The following is a 16,107-nucleotide window of genomic DNA, read 5'->3' on the forward strand; positions in this document are numbered from 1 at the left end:
GGTCTTTTTCTAATCGCCTTGATGGAAAAGTGTGTTTTTTTTGGAGGCAGGAGTCAGCAGCAGGGTGAGTTATTGTGAAGTGATGGACTACCTCAGACCAGGAGCAATCAAAGAGATAGCCCTTGCATCTCCAAATTACTGCTGCCCGTGCCTCAGATTCATCAACGGGGTGTTGGTGGTGATTCTGGTCAGAAGGCTTAGTACAGTTGTAGGCCCTAACACACACACACACACACACACACACACACACACACACACACACACACACACACACACACACACACACACACACACACACACACACACACGTTCAGTTTACATGTTTTATGGGGACATTCCATAGGCGAAATGATTTTTATACTGTACAAACCGTATTTTCTATCGCCCTACACCTACCCTACACCTAAACCTAACCATCACAGGAGATTGTGCACACTTTTACTTCCTCAAAAAAACTCATTGTGCATGATTTATAAGCCTGTTTCCTCATGGGGACCTAAGAAATGTCTACTGGTATTACTATCCTTGTAGGGACATTTGGTCCCCACAACGTGATGAATACCAGGTACACACACACACACACACACACACACACACACACACACACACACACACTAGAACGAAGCACTCAGAATTATTTGTGGAAATGAAACCTCTGTAGCAGAAGACTGGATCAGTGCCTTCACCTTTTCCCACTCACTGAAATTAAATGACATTTATTTTCTGTGGCAACAATGCATGGGAAATGTTTCAAAACGACTGATTCCGGGAGCGATGCAATGAGGTGATTGATGGAAGTGATGTAAGAATCCGCGTGTGACATCTGTAAGTGCGTAAACTAATGGAGGAATTTCATTAGTCTCTTTTCCAGGACCAAAATTGTTGCTGTTAAAGAATTCTTTCATCAACAGTGTGGATATTGAGTGCAAAAAGCAATTGTGCGTAATACAAATAGCATGTAATTATGCTAAGAGGACGAGATGTTTTTACTCTGAATGTTTTCTTCACCTCATCTCACCTTCGCACTTTCTGAACCAGACAAACAAATGATGCGTGATTGGATATTTAATTTCATTTAATTATTGATTCTGTCTGTTTTCCACTCAGCTATCTCATACAATATTACCAGCGTTGGAGTACAGTCGTCCAAACTTGTCAAAGATGTGGCAGGTAGTGAAGACGGTCTTGAAGGGCTGAAATGATAAGCACATTGATTGGATGTCAGCAGTTTGAAAAAATGTTTTACATTCAGCAGAGATGGAGCAGTTATTATAGTTTTCCATTTAGCTTGCACACACACAAATACACATGCTTCCAAAAGAAACTGTTTTTGCTCAGAGTTTGCTCTTACACAGCTCAGTAGAATGAATGAATAAGTTCTATATTGCAGTATCATCTCAAATGTGTCTCTTTAAATCTTTAGGAATAACTTTACAGGTCAGTGAGATATTTATTTATTTATTTAAATTAATACTTATTTAATACTTTATTAAGTATTTTAATTAGTAAGACGATACAAAGTTACAGAAGATTTCTATTTTAAATAAATGCTACTCTTTTAAATGTTCAATTTATCAAATAATCCTGAAAAAATAATGATAATAATAATAATAATAAATATTTTCTGAACACCGAGTCAGTATTTTACAATAATTTCTGAAGGATCATGTGACATGGATCATGCAAATAATCCATTCATCCATCCATCCAACCAACCATCTGTCTGTTTGTCCATCCATCCGTTCATTCATCCATCCATTCATCCATCTGCATATTAGAATACTTTTTGAAGGATAATGTGACATAGATCATACAAATAATCCATATGTCTGTCCAACCATATATCCTTCTATTCATCCATCTGTCCATCCATCCATCTGTCCATTCATCCATCTATTCATTCATCCATCCGTCCATCTGTTTATCCATCCATCCATCCATTCATCTGTCCCAGTATTAGAATGATTTTTGGAGGTTCATGTGGATCAAGCAAATCATCCATCCATCCATCCATCCATCCATCCATCCATCCATCCATCCATCCATCCATCCATCCATCCATCCATCCATCCATCCATCCATCCATCCATCCATCCATCCATTCATCCTTCCGTCCATCCATCCATCCTTTCTTCCTTCCGTCTGTCCAACCATCTGTATATCCATCCATTCTTTTATCCATCCGTCCTTTAGTTTATCTATCTGTCCATCCTTCCTTCCATCCATCCATCCATCCATCCTTTCTTCCTTCCGTCCGTCTGTCCAACCATCTGTATATCCATCCATTCTTTTATCCATCCGTCCATCTATCCCCATATCCATCCATTCTTTCATCTATCTATCCATCTGTCCATCCATTCATTCGTCCGCACATCAGGATGATTTTTGAAGGTTCATGTGGATCAAGCAAATAATCCATTCATTCATCCGTCTGTCCTTCCATCCATTCATCCATACATCCGTCCTTCCGTCCATTCGTTTATCCATCTGTCCATCCTTCCTTCCATCCATCCGACCACTCATATATTCCTCCGTCCGTCCATTCATCTGTCCAGTCGTTTATCCATCCATCCGTCTATTTATCCATCTGTCTATTCATTCATTCATTCATTCATTCATTCATTCATTCATTCATTCATTCATTCATTCATTCATTCATTCATTTATCCAACCATCTGTCCGTCCCTTCATCTGTCCATCCTTCCTTCCATCCATCCAACCATACATCTATTCATCCGTCCATCCATTCATCCAACCAACCATCTGTCTGTCCATTCATTTGTCCAGACGGACATTCATCTGTCCACCAATTCATCTGTCCAGCTGTCCGTCCATCCATCCATCCATCCATCCATCCATCCATCCATCCATCCATCCATCCATCCATCCATCCATCCATCCATCCATCCATCCAGCCATCCAACGTCCATCAATCTATCCATCCATCCATCCATCCATCCATCCATCCATCCATCCATCCATCCATCCATCCATCCATCCATCCATCCATCCATCCATCCATCTGTTTGTCTATCTGTCCGTCCGTCCAATGTAGGGTCTGGATAGATGGCCAGTACATCACAGCCATGCCAATCATTTAATTTCCAAACACTTGTTTTTTCTCTTATAAAGTTTTACAGTATGTACTAAAAGTTTATTCAGTTCACTAACTGTCCAGTGCATCACTACAAGTATAAGCAAAACTATCTGTATTATTTCCACTGAGATCTAAAATTAGGGGTTAAAAGGTGTTTAAAATGGCTACACGTAGGAAGAAACACTATCGTTCTCTCTCCACTCTCTTCCCTATATCCCTGGATGACCACTAACCTCACAGTAGCTGCTGCGACTAGCAGTGGCTCTTCATCAATGCTATAATACATTCTCCCACTCAGCCAGTTAATGATGAATACATGAGCCACAACAAATCCTGCCCTCTTTTTTTGCAGCACTGCACAAAATATCTGCGTCAGATATTTTTAGTTGGACTGGATTCAGCTTTTGCTAGTGGCCTAGTTGCTGCAGCAGCTTCACGGGCTGTCTTAAAGCGTTTCTCGAAGCACGCTGGCTCTCAGTGACCCCCCCTAGAGGCTGACCTGGTCTAAAACAAGCCACCTTCATCTCCACAACCGCTTAATATAAGAGCCTGTGAGAAGCACTGCTACGTTGAAATGAAAATAACAGGGCTGGAGTAAGAATGGGAAGAGGAAAGGGAGGTTTGGAGGAAGGTGATTTAATTATATATTTCATTTTTTTAAGACTAAAAAAAGCAGAAGTTGAGCAAGGACAAACTAATGTCATAGACTGGGGCGCTGACTGTTTCCCTCTGGCAGGCATGCATGTGATCCCTCTGTCAGTCAGCGTACGCCACCATGACAATCATCTGTGTGTTTTGGCCTCGGGAAACGCTGCAGCTAGCTGTCCTTGTAAACAGCACCCCACACTAACTCTAACAACTGCACAAGAAACGCAAAAGGACACCGTCTCCAAAGTGGAAAATAGATTCATTCACAATGTATATATGACAAAAATCTAATTTTTCAAAAATTAGATGTCATTAGAACTTTGATTGTTGTTTCATAACAAGGCTTAGTTGTAGACACATAATTAGATGACTAATGACAGTCGGTTTAGATTATGAGCATGATTGTATGAGCTAAACTATGACTGGGTTAATACAGGGGGATAAGAGACTAGTTGAGCTTCCAATCTTACAGTGGCAAAGGCCAGAGGAAGGAGAAGATATGAAAATGAGGAAGAGGAGGTATTCAGAGATAGACTGTGTCATTCTCATGGACAGAGGTGAAATCGGGGCAGCAGAAACATTCCAGAAACTGTTGTACTGACATACACTGACTATTCGATAAAAAAAAACAAAAAAAACATTACAATTAAGCAAATTAATCAGATAATGTTTTGATTGTTTGATTGTCTTATGTATTGTTACATGCTGCACAATTATATACAGTGTTGGGGAGGTTACTTTGGAAATGTAATAGTTTACAGATTACAAGTTACTTGATTTAAAATGTAATAAGTAGTGTAACTTTTCAATTACTTTATAAAAGTAATGTAATTATTACTTTTAATTACTTTTTGATTACTTTTCTAAATTTCGAATATTTTCAACTGTTATTCATTTTGAAACATTTAAACCAGGCAGAGTTAATCTTACAGTAGCACTCAACATTGATTATTGTCAGACTTTCAAAATCCTTCATCACTTGAATTAAGTAAGGGATAATATACATCTTTATTTTTTGGTAACAACTGGCTACATTATCAACAACATTATCCCACTTATTACACAACTGCTTCATAGATTATTTAGATGTTTAGGTCAAAATTATTAGATACGAAACACTGATCTGAGTTGAAATATTTGAACGCAAAGCTTCCATGAAGAAATCAGTTGCTAGCAAACGGCAAGTTCAAATTAGACATTTTAGGTATACAGTGCAGTCTTACCAATTTTCTTACACAACATTTCACCACATAAATAATTAAGGAAGTAGTACTAGTTTGTTAGTTATTTTATAATCCATTACAGTGTACAAAAAAAAAAAAAAAAAATGGCAGCAGCTGCATTTGTATGAAACAACAGAGTGAGTCCACGATACCAGGATGACAGAATTAAGAAATTGTCCACATAATTGAATTAAGCTTTAATAATTTATTAGGTACCCAAACACAAAGCTTCTGCCAAGAAAAATTATCAAGCATATAGCACTGACTTAAGTTGCCCTGAATGTCGTGACTGGCCAATCAGAATCAAGCATTCCACAGTACCGTGTAATAATTTAATTTAAAGCACAGCCACCACAAATTCAGACTTTTTTATTATTATTTATTTATTTATTTATTACTTTTTTGGGCGGCTCTTTTTATGCCTAGGATCACTGTGAGCACAGTTGCACTATATGTCATAAGATCATAACATAAATAACATCATAAGAAATAGTTTAATAGCTGTGATACTGGGTTTAAAATTAAATGTTTGCATAGTTATGACAGGAAACACAAGCAACAATGCCTTGGAAAAAACAATCTTAAAAAGTAAAGTTTATTTATAAACCCAAATATGAAATAAAACAGTTTTCAAATAAGCATGTGTCCTATTCTGTGTTCTAAACTCCTGAAACATTGGTGCCCTCATTTTAGAGCAGTCAATGCAATTTATGAAAGAAGTCAATTAGATCAGTGGGGGTGAGTGTGTGAAAAATTCAGATGTAATCTCCTTTGTAATCACTGGCATTTTATTTTTTATTATTTGTGATTTTTTTGGGATGCAGGATGTGTGTGTTCTTTTAAGTCAAATTATTTTATTAATGCATATATTAATTCTACAATTTTATATTAATTTTATTTATAAATAAATGAATGAATGAATGAATAATAATGAACTGATAAATGAATGAATGCTGCAAAATTATAAATATATAAAAATGTATATATTATTAACTTTAATAGCTATAATAATTTAATATTTATTATTTGTGATTATCCATAATTAATAAATAATCCATATTATATTCTAAAATTGTATATTCATTTTATTTATAAATAAAAAATAAATATATAATAATACATTATGATGAATCAAAATGAATGAATGCAGCAAAATTATAAATATTTTAAAATATTATATATTATATATTAACATATATAAGCTATAACGATTTATTATTTGTTCATTTATTTTATTATTATTTATTATTTGTGACTTTTAAATGAATTTTATTTATAAATGTATGAATTAATTCATAATAATGAATTAATTGATTAAATGAATGAATGAAATAGCAACAACAACATTTTAATGTTGTTATATATACCAAATATGTATTCTATAATTAATCAAATATTTAATGTTTCGGAATTCTAGCATCTGTTCATAACCGTCTTTAACATTAACAAATGCCCTTAATTGAAGTCAGCCAGACACATTTCTAAAGTGCCCTCAGTCCTTTTGAATGTATAAAATGAATCTCTCCTCTAGCTGATGTATTTATTTGTCACATCAACCTGTTCTCTTAAAATAGCTGTAGCCCATGTTCTTTGTTATCTTTCACCTCAAAGTGTGTTTTATTTAACAGCTACATAACAGCAGTGGAACAACAGCGGACTTCAGATAAGCACTCAGGGCACTTAGACACTTTTTAGCCCATGGAACCCATATTTTAACCAAGCATTTGTTGCCTCTCTCGCCAACATTACCCAATAAAAAAAAGACAAGGGATAAAAAAATATGAGATTGATTTATTTGCTCCAATGTTCTTCAGAATGAAGCTTTTTTTATTTTTTTTCTCCTCACAACTGAAACCAATTAGCACAGCTAGCACTTGTAGTGCAGAAGGTAGGTCAGCCCGGAGTAATAAAAAAGTATTGACTTTTCTCTGACTGTAAGCAGGCTGAAAGGGGTGCCGCGGCCTTGTCGTACATGAAAAGAGCTCCATTAATTTCACTTATTTCAAGAAGGGCCCCTGTCAAGTCCTAATGTGTCCAATGCACTTTTCGCATTCATACACGCTGACATCTTAGCTGGGCCTCAGCCGAAATGAGTTTACATTATTTTAGCTAGTGAGAAGTTGACGGCGTAATTCCCACTGCACAGCTCTATACAGGCCGGTAGGGAAATGGCAGAGGTCTCTTTCATACGTGGCTACTCCTGACTCACTCTAAAGGGAACTGAACCTACCCTTTGCGCTTTTGACTGTTCAAATGCACATTAAACGATTTGTTGTTGTTTGTGGACTGACAACATGGAAACACTTGAAATGCTATTAGATTTTAATAGTTAGAGTTATGCACGAATTAAAAAAAAAGTGCACTATAGGATTCTAGGATAGAGCTGTGTCCTTAAAAGCACATTTGGTATGCACTTTTACACTGAAAATGGTCTATAAAAACATCAATCAAAAACTTAATCAGTCTAAGGTAAAACAGAAGCTCTTTGTGCTATATTGTAATCAGCCCGATTTGACATGGCAGTGCAAGATCTTTTCACTTTAATCAAATGCTTGATGAAATGTGCATTTAATAAACCTAACATACAATTTTATTTATTTATTTATTTTTTCATTGAAAAAGTCTCTTTAGCGTTAAAGAAATTAAAAAATTATTCCTGCATGAAAAACCAGAAGACCACATGCACAAAAAAGTAAATAAATAAAGAACATTAATTGCAATACATTTTTAAGATGGTGGTGGGATAGAAAATTGTGAATATTGTGAAATCATTATGATTTAAAATAATAGTTTCTATTTGAAAATATTTCATAATGTAATTTATTCCTGTGATGACCAAGCTGAATTTTCAGTAGTCAAGTCTTTAGTGTAACATAATCCTTTAGAAATCATTCTAATGTGCATAATAATATTTTTGTTAACAGCATTTTTTTTTTATAATATTAAATACAAGTATTAATTTCTTTCAAATATATTTTAAAAGGACTATCTAATTATTTATCAGCAAACAAACTTACATTTTATGTTGTGGATAATCACTGTGCTTTATCAACAGAATGCATGATCTAAATCTCATATTTACACTCTCGCACTCTTGAGAATGCTGTATATTTGACAATTAAAGCACTGAAAATCAGAAACTTGATATAATCAAGTTATTTCAGGTGACATGACCCTCAATATGGCCCTCAATCAGCTAACACACACAGGCAATTTCAACAAGATTAACTGGCAATACCAGAATGATGCCATTTTCGCACAATTACGTAATGTTGTGTGGCTAAAGTAATCCTTCTGTCTCTATTGAAGAGACTAGTGCATGGCATCTAAATGAGATTTCTGTTGAACTGCAACAAGTCTCATGTAATCGGCACGTGAACGCAAATCCCTGTCCTTGGAGGCTAACATACAGTAATTCTGATTTCATTAATTCAAACACACCGTCAAGAGGAAAAATTACTTAAATTCATGCTATGCAAAAACTCCAATAGCTTTCAAGTAGCTGCTTGAGCCACAGCACAGATGAAATTCACAAGGATCTGTTTTCATTGTCAGAATGACAGAGGTAACCAGCTCATATTTAAATAAACATGCATAGAAGAAAGCAGCAAATGGCATAAAAGCTTTTTTCAATCTGCCTTATAATTCAATGTTTATTAGCATTTTGCTTTTTCTAAAACTAAAATATGAATGTATTATGCTTATAATTTCAAATGTCTTACAATTCAATGTTTATTAGCATTTAGCTTTTTCGAAAACTAAAATATAAATGTATCATGCTTGAACAGAGGTGCCAATTTCTGCTGCTGGAGTGTAACAATGACAGAAACTTAGAGCCAGAGTTTACATGCACCTTGCATATTATTTTACCATAATAAGAGGGATCATACAAAATGCATGATACTTTTTTTTATGTAGTTCTGACCTGAATAAGATATTTCACATAAACAACGTTTACATATAGTCCACAAGAGAAAATAATAGTTACATTTTTTAAATTTCAAAAGTTCAAAAGTTTATATACACTTGATTCTTAATACTGTGTTGTTACCTGAGTGATCCACAGTTGTGTTTTTTTTTGTGTGTGTTTTTGGTCAGTGATAATTGTTCATGACTTCCTTGTTTGTCTTGAACAGTTAAACTGCCTGCTGTTCTTCAGGAAAATCCCTTAGGTCCCACAAATTCTTTGGTTTTTCAGCATTTTTGTGTATTTAAAACCTTTCCAATGACTGTATAGTTTTGAGATCCATCTTTTCACACTGAGGACAACTGAGAAACTCATATGCAACTATTACAGAAGGTTCAAACACTGCATTAAGAGCCAGGGGTGTAAACTTTTGAACAGAAGATGTGTACATTTCTCTAATTTTGCCTAAATATCATATTTTTTTATTTAGTACTGCCCTTCAGAAGCTACAGAAGATGCTTACATGTTTCCCAGAAAACAAAATATGTTAAATTTACCCTGATCCTCAAATTCAAAAAGTTTTCACCCCCGGCTCTTAATGCATTGTGTTTCCTTCTGAAGCATCAGTGAGCATTAGAACCTCCTGTAATAGTTACATACAAGTCCCCCAGTTATTCTCAGTGTGAAAAGATGGATGTCAAAATCATACAGTGATTGTTGGAAAGGTTTCAAAAACACAAAAATGCTGAAAAACCTAAGAATTTGTGGGACCTGAAAGATTTTTCTGAAGAACAGCAGGCAGTTTAACTGTTCAGGACAAACAAAGGACTCATGAACAACACCACTAAACAAAATCAAAACAAAATAAACAGTATTAAAAATTATAAACATATAAATTCAGCTATTATTTTCTCTTGTGGACTGTATGTAAACGTCTTTTATGTGAAATATCTTATTCAGGTCAGTACTGAACAAAAAATAACATGCATTTTGTATGATACCTCTTATTTTGGTAAAATAATTAGCATTTTGCCTATTCTGCAAGGTTCATGTAAACTTTTGACCCTTAACTGTAGATTTTTGTTCAAAGGCAAAATAAAATAAACCAAGAAAATATTAAAATATAAAAAAATTGCAAATTATTAAATCATTACAATGCACATTTCTTTATACACTTTAAAAAAATGCACTTGTAAAAAAAATAACAATACATTTTCTATTTTCTATCTCACAATATGATTTTACATCTCGTAATGTGTCTTTATATTTCACAATAGCAAGAAATTAAGTCATATTATATATATGTATATGGCGTTCAAAAGTTTGGGGTTTGTAACTTAAGTCATCCGTGACTGACATTGTTAAATTTTCTTTCTTGGTTAAGGATGATTTTCTTAACATTTAAGGCAAAGGCGATTTCAAATCAATCGTGATGCATTATATTTATTTACTATTTATATGAATGATGATAAAAAAAGGAAATGCTGACATAATAGAAGAAGGTGTAAAGTTAATTGATACATATGTAAGAAAAAAGTGAGAGGCATGTCAGGCGAATTGTTTATTACATGGCAAATGAAGGGGCCGAGGGATTTTATATCCCTATAAAATGGACATAGTGAATCACCCAGAGGCTCTTGGTCACTAATGTAGTCCAGTCTGGAATATGAGCATACTGTATGTGTGTGTGCGTAATAGAAACACTCACATGCCATTTCCTATCCTGGAGTCAAAGCAGGTTGTCCTACTTTTATATCACTTATTTATTGCTCATTATGAATATCATTCGCATTTAAACACACCTCATATATCACACATATCATGGTGATGCATTATTCTGCCAGTGATTAACAAGAGCAGCCACTAACAAAGCAGCATTTTAGGCTAAATATTCCAACAATAATTAAAAAAAATAAAAAAACAAATCTACTCCGGTTGTGCTTAGAGGCGATATTCGGTGGGGGGACAATAGAGATGGGGGTCTAGCAGAGGGGGTTTGGAAAAGCAATTACTGAAGCAACATTAAAATAGAAGAGAGAGAAAATAAATGTAGGTCCAGGCTGTGTGCTGGTATTCTGGCGCTGAGATATATCAGTTTGAAAACATGATTGATGAAAGTCTAATGCAAGACGATGGAGAGGCTCTTGCACCGAGGCAATGCCACCGCCTGCACTTTATTAGCCACCGTAATTAGCCGTGGTGGTTCAATTTGTTAGAATCGGTGGTGATGATGCAAAAATCTGATCGCAGGGCTGGCTAGTCAACGGCCGGCGTACAGCCTGATGAAGGGTCATCCTTGTCAAGGGGCTATTAACTAATGCACTAATTACAGAGGAGAGGGAAAAGCACGGACCCCGTGCCTCTCTGTCTGTCTGCATCACTTCTGATCCACAACTAGGCTGACAACACACCACTGTGGACCATCACTGCATATCTAAAACAGTTCAAATCACTGTAATGCTGCCTTTCACTGATTCTGTTTAAGGGTGTTTCTTCAACTTGTGAACATTTAGAAATTATACTCTCTCAAACATATTTTCGATACTGACTTGTATTTAATTAGTTTACTAACAATGTCCAACAGCCTAAATATTATACATAAACCACAGAAATACAAAAGTCCATACAAAAAAGTAATTTTTCCTGAACCATCATAAGTAAATGTCTTTTCAACTTCAAATCGCTATTCAATTTTAATGTGGAAGTTATATTATTAAGCAGTTTTGGAGTAAAGTAGCTCACCCCCTTAAATAGCTAGCAATTTATGTATTGTAAATAAAATTAAATAGTATTTTTGAATACATCAGAAATGGTGCAAAAAATATTCTGCTCACAAGTGATATTAACAGTACCTTGATTTTTCTTTGTTGTCACAAATCATATCTTATGTTTAATCTAAAGCATGCTCTTTACCGACACCATTGTAAAGTTTGCTTAACTTTTGATAAAAACTATTTTAAAACTTTATAATAACAAACTTGCTAGAAAAGACAACTGAGGGACAGACATTTTTTTATTTATTCATTCAAGGGAAGAAGGGGCTTCACATAATAAAAATGTAAATGTTTTAAGTTTATTTCACACTTTTTAGATGATCTTACCTAATTGTATATCATTTTTTGGAAATTAATTAGAAAACTTGTATTTTCACCAGCTAAACAATGGTTTTAAGTCAGTTATTTATATCTTTTGCTGTAGTGTGTCAGTGGGAAATATCAGTTTACATTCATTTTGCCATTGATTGTAATAATCCAGTGGGATTTTTGTTTGCACAGCCAGTGCTCCACACAGAGATCTGATCTCATCATCATCTATTCTGTCTGGAATGACATGAAGAAACAGTACAAACTTAAGACAGCTTAAATCCAGAAGAACTGTGGCAACATCTCCAAGATGCTTCAAGAAACTTACCTTCAAAGCTACAGTACTGTTAAAAGTTTTAGGCACTTGCTAATGCTGTAAAATGAGGACACTGTCAAAAATAATGTTCATCAAAAGATTTTCTTCATCAATTAACTTCTATTAACAAAAATAAATCAACATTTGGCACTTAATCCTTTGCGCCTAAAGCAGATTTTGCCCTAGGTGCACTTGCGTGTAGTTTTTCAGGTGGCTTTGCAGATCTCTTGAAGCATCTTGGAGACGTTGCCACAGTTCTTCTGGATTTAGTCTGTCTCAGTTTGTTCTGTTTCTTCATGTCATTCCAGACAGACTGGATGATGATGAGATCAGATCTCTGTGTGGAGCACTGGCTGTTGTTGCAAACAAAAATCTCACTAGATTATTAGAATTAATGGCAAAATGAAAATGTAAACTGATATTTCCTACTGACACACTACAGCAAAAGATAGAAATAACTGACTTAAAACTATTTTTAATCTGGTGAAAATACTAGTCTTCTAACAATTTTGGGCACCACTTTATGTTTATATTTTAAGTATGGCTCGGTGATATGGGTGAAAAAATGATCACAATAAAAACAAAGTCATATCAGTCAATACCTATAATTATCAAGATAAATTTCCAATTCATTATTTCTTTTAAGTTTAAAGACAGATCCTAAGTAAAAGTTGTAGAAACCAGACAGTTAATTGTGGTTGTAAATGACTCTTCATGGTCAGAACATCACAAACACTTTACATTTTTGAATTCTTTACACTTTTCCAGTCTTTTTTCCTTGAAAAAATAAATATCTATAGAAAATGAATTTCTTAGTTTCTGCATGTTCTGATGAGTGATATTGTTTCAAATCATGAAAGGGGCTTGTGTTGCCTGACTCTGATGACATGTATCTTCAGCACAGTTTGCAGCACAGGCTGCAATATTAATAATATCACATTTTGATTTTTGTCTATTAGAAATGCACATTTGACAGTACCTTGAGTTGACAGTTACAGTAGCTTCAGTTAGGTTGAAGATGTACATTTATATTCAATATCAAGAATTGTAACAGCCTCAGTTTTATATGGTAAAATTTAATTATTCTGACAGTTTGAGTTGTATTAAAATTACCATTGGTCTTCCATAGTAACATACATTTAGATCATGATAACCACAGTTAAAACCACATATACAGCACCTCAATACCATGTTAAAAATAACGCAGTATAACTAAAAAAACTGTAAAAGTGTAAATACTCTGGTGCAGTTAGTGTTACCACAGTTTATTTATTATAAATGATGGTGATTTGTAGATTGCAAAGCCTTTAGACTGTATCGTTGCGCTAGGGGTGTGCAATATTTTTCTAAAAGATACATTGAATGTGAAATTAAAACCACCAGTAGGTGGCAGCAAGTCCCTGTTAATGTTAGTGAGTCATTGCGATTGAACCGAATCATTTAAATGGTTGATTTATTCATGAACGAAACACAGTCATGTTGTTTAGAGATGCAAAACAGTGCTGTGGCTGTGTTTGGAATGATTTTTGTTTGTAAAATTGAGCAAAAACAGGAAATACACTGTCTAAAATGTAAGTCTTTTAATACTAGCTTCTTGTTTATTGAACTGTTGAATAAAATCAATATCACATTTGTAGTCATGCTGATTTATGAAGGAAAAAATTGCCCTCTTTGTTAAAACAAATCGCACATTGTTAAAACAATTACAATATTATCGCAGACGATATATATCGCACACCCCTACATAGCACACAGTGTTCCTTCTGTTTGTTAGTGCTGTAGTTTAATTCACAGGCATTTGTGTTTTTCATTGAATTTAAGTGCTTTACACTCATTAGTGTGTTTACCCACCACGCAAAGCACGCAAAGACCCCCCTAGGTCGCAATCGTGATTTCTCACACTGGATCTCACAGCACTGTTTAGTGCTTGCGTGAGCGAGTAAACATATCTGCTCTAAGCTCTAGAATCCCGTGAAAAATGTGACTCATGATGAAAGAGCTGAAAAACAAGCTTGCTTGCAATTGCGTTTTTATGTCAAATTTGCTTTTGTTCATACTAACGGGTTGGTTTAGGTGTAGGGCAGATGCTACGTTATTTTAAATTGTCACGGAGCATTAGAGTTATAGCGCCACTCAACGGACATTTCAAGTCAGAACTGCGGTGACACGAACAAAACCAACGTCATTTAAAATGTACCATATGTGGTACGTTAGTGTGCAGTTAGTGTTTCCACAGTAAATCCATGAAATAAATGGTGGCGATTTGTAGATTGCAAAGCCTTCAGACTGTATCGTTGCACACAATGTATCTCGTGTTTGTTAGCACTGTTTCATCTGGCTTTAAACTATTTTAAAGGATTAATACACTTCCAGAACAAAAATTTACAGATAATTTACTCACCCCCAAGATGTTCATGTCTTTCTTTCTTCAGTCGTAAAGAAATTATGTTTCTTGAGGAAAACATTTCAGGAATTTTCTCCATATAGTGGACTTCAATGATGCCCCCAAGTTTGAACTTCCAAAATGCAGTTTAAATTCAGCTTCAATTGGCTCTAAACGATCCCAGCCGAGGAAGAAGGGTCTTATCTAGCGAAACGATGGGTCATTTTCGAAACAAATTGACAATTTATATACTTTTTAACCTCAAATGCTCATCTTGTTTTGTCTCTGTGATACGCATGTGTAGTCTGTGTAATCTGGGTCAATACAGGTGTGTCAAAAAAGTCAAATATGTCTTGTTTTCTTCTTCAACTTCAAAATCATCCTACATCTTTGTTTTACCTTTTTTTGTAAAGGGCGTTTGATCTTCTTTGCATGTTCACTTTGTAAACACTGGGTCGGTACTTCTGCAGAGATGTATGGTGATTTTGAAGTCGGGGAAGCAAATGAGATGGGAGTTTTTCGACATACCCTAACTGCAGACACAAGACAACCGTTAGAGGTTAAATAGCATATAAATTGTCAGTTTGTTTTTCGAAAATGACCTATTGTTTTGCTAGATAAGCTGCGGTCGTTTAGATACCTTAAAAGCTGCATTTAAACTGCATTTTGGAAGTTTTCTTCTTTTCTTATCAACCGAAGAAAGAAAGACATAAACATCTTGGATGACAAGAGGGTGAGTAAATTATCTGTGAATTTTTGTTCTGGAAGTGAACTACTCCTTTTAATTCACGTTTGAGTCGTTTGTGTTCTTCGTTGAATTCAAGTGTTTTACACTGGATCTCACAGCGCTGTTTAGTGACTTATCAGTGAGTAAATGCATCTGCTCTAGTAAACTTGCACTGCGCAGTCGTTTAAACTTTGAGCTGAATGGATAAACGGTCCATGTAGCATGGTTCAAACGAGTCGCACTGTTTCGTTCCACTTTTGACACATAAACATTACATTGAACATTTATCAAACTCTTGCTAATGTTTTATTGAGAAAAAATTATATTGCGATAATTATCGGTTTATCACCCAGCCCTAATTTTGAGATTAAATACATATAAACATCAGTTAGTTTTGAAGTCAGTTAGTTTTGTGCCTGTACGTTGAATAAACAGCCTTAAAGGAGAAGTCCAGTGTGATATTGACCTAAAGTGTGTTAAATCATGATACCGAGTGTGAACTTACCCTTCATAGCTCATCTCGGCTTGTCCACTGCAGTCCGAAATCTGGCGTTAGTTAGCCGATGCTAACAACAGGTTGTCAATGAGGGTGAATAGGGCATCGGACTAGCCATGTAAATAAATCACTGTTTTACACCATTTACGAGGCACAAAGTAGCGCCACACTTCATTGCTAGACTTCCAAGGGCCCTGACATTTAAAACGAGACATTGAGAACTTTGA

General features: G+C 35.0%; 1 protein-coding gene across 1 annotated transcript in view; it reads right to left on the reverse strand.

The window, feature by feature from the left end:
• Positions 1-1,112: 1,112 nt before the first annotated feature.
• Positions 1,113-16,107, reverse strand: part of spata17 (spermatogenesis associated 17) — a 45,710-nt gene continuing 30,715 nt past the window's right edge. The window contains exon 10 of the mRNA XM_073826454.1: positions 1,113-1,193. Coding sequence (XP_073682555.1) covers positions 1,113-1,193 — 81 coding nt within the window. The remainder of the gene's footprint in view (positions 1,194-16,107) is intronic.

The sequence above is a fragment of the Garra rufa genome, chromosome 21 (genome assembly GCF_049309525.1).
Source record: "Garra rufa chromosome 21, GarRuf1.0, whole genome shotgun sequence".
NCBI lineage: Eukaryota > Metazoa > Chordata > Actinopteri > Cypriniformes > Cyprinidae > Garra > Garra rufa.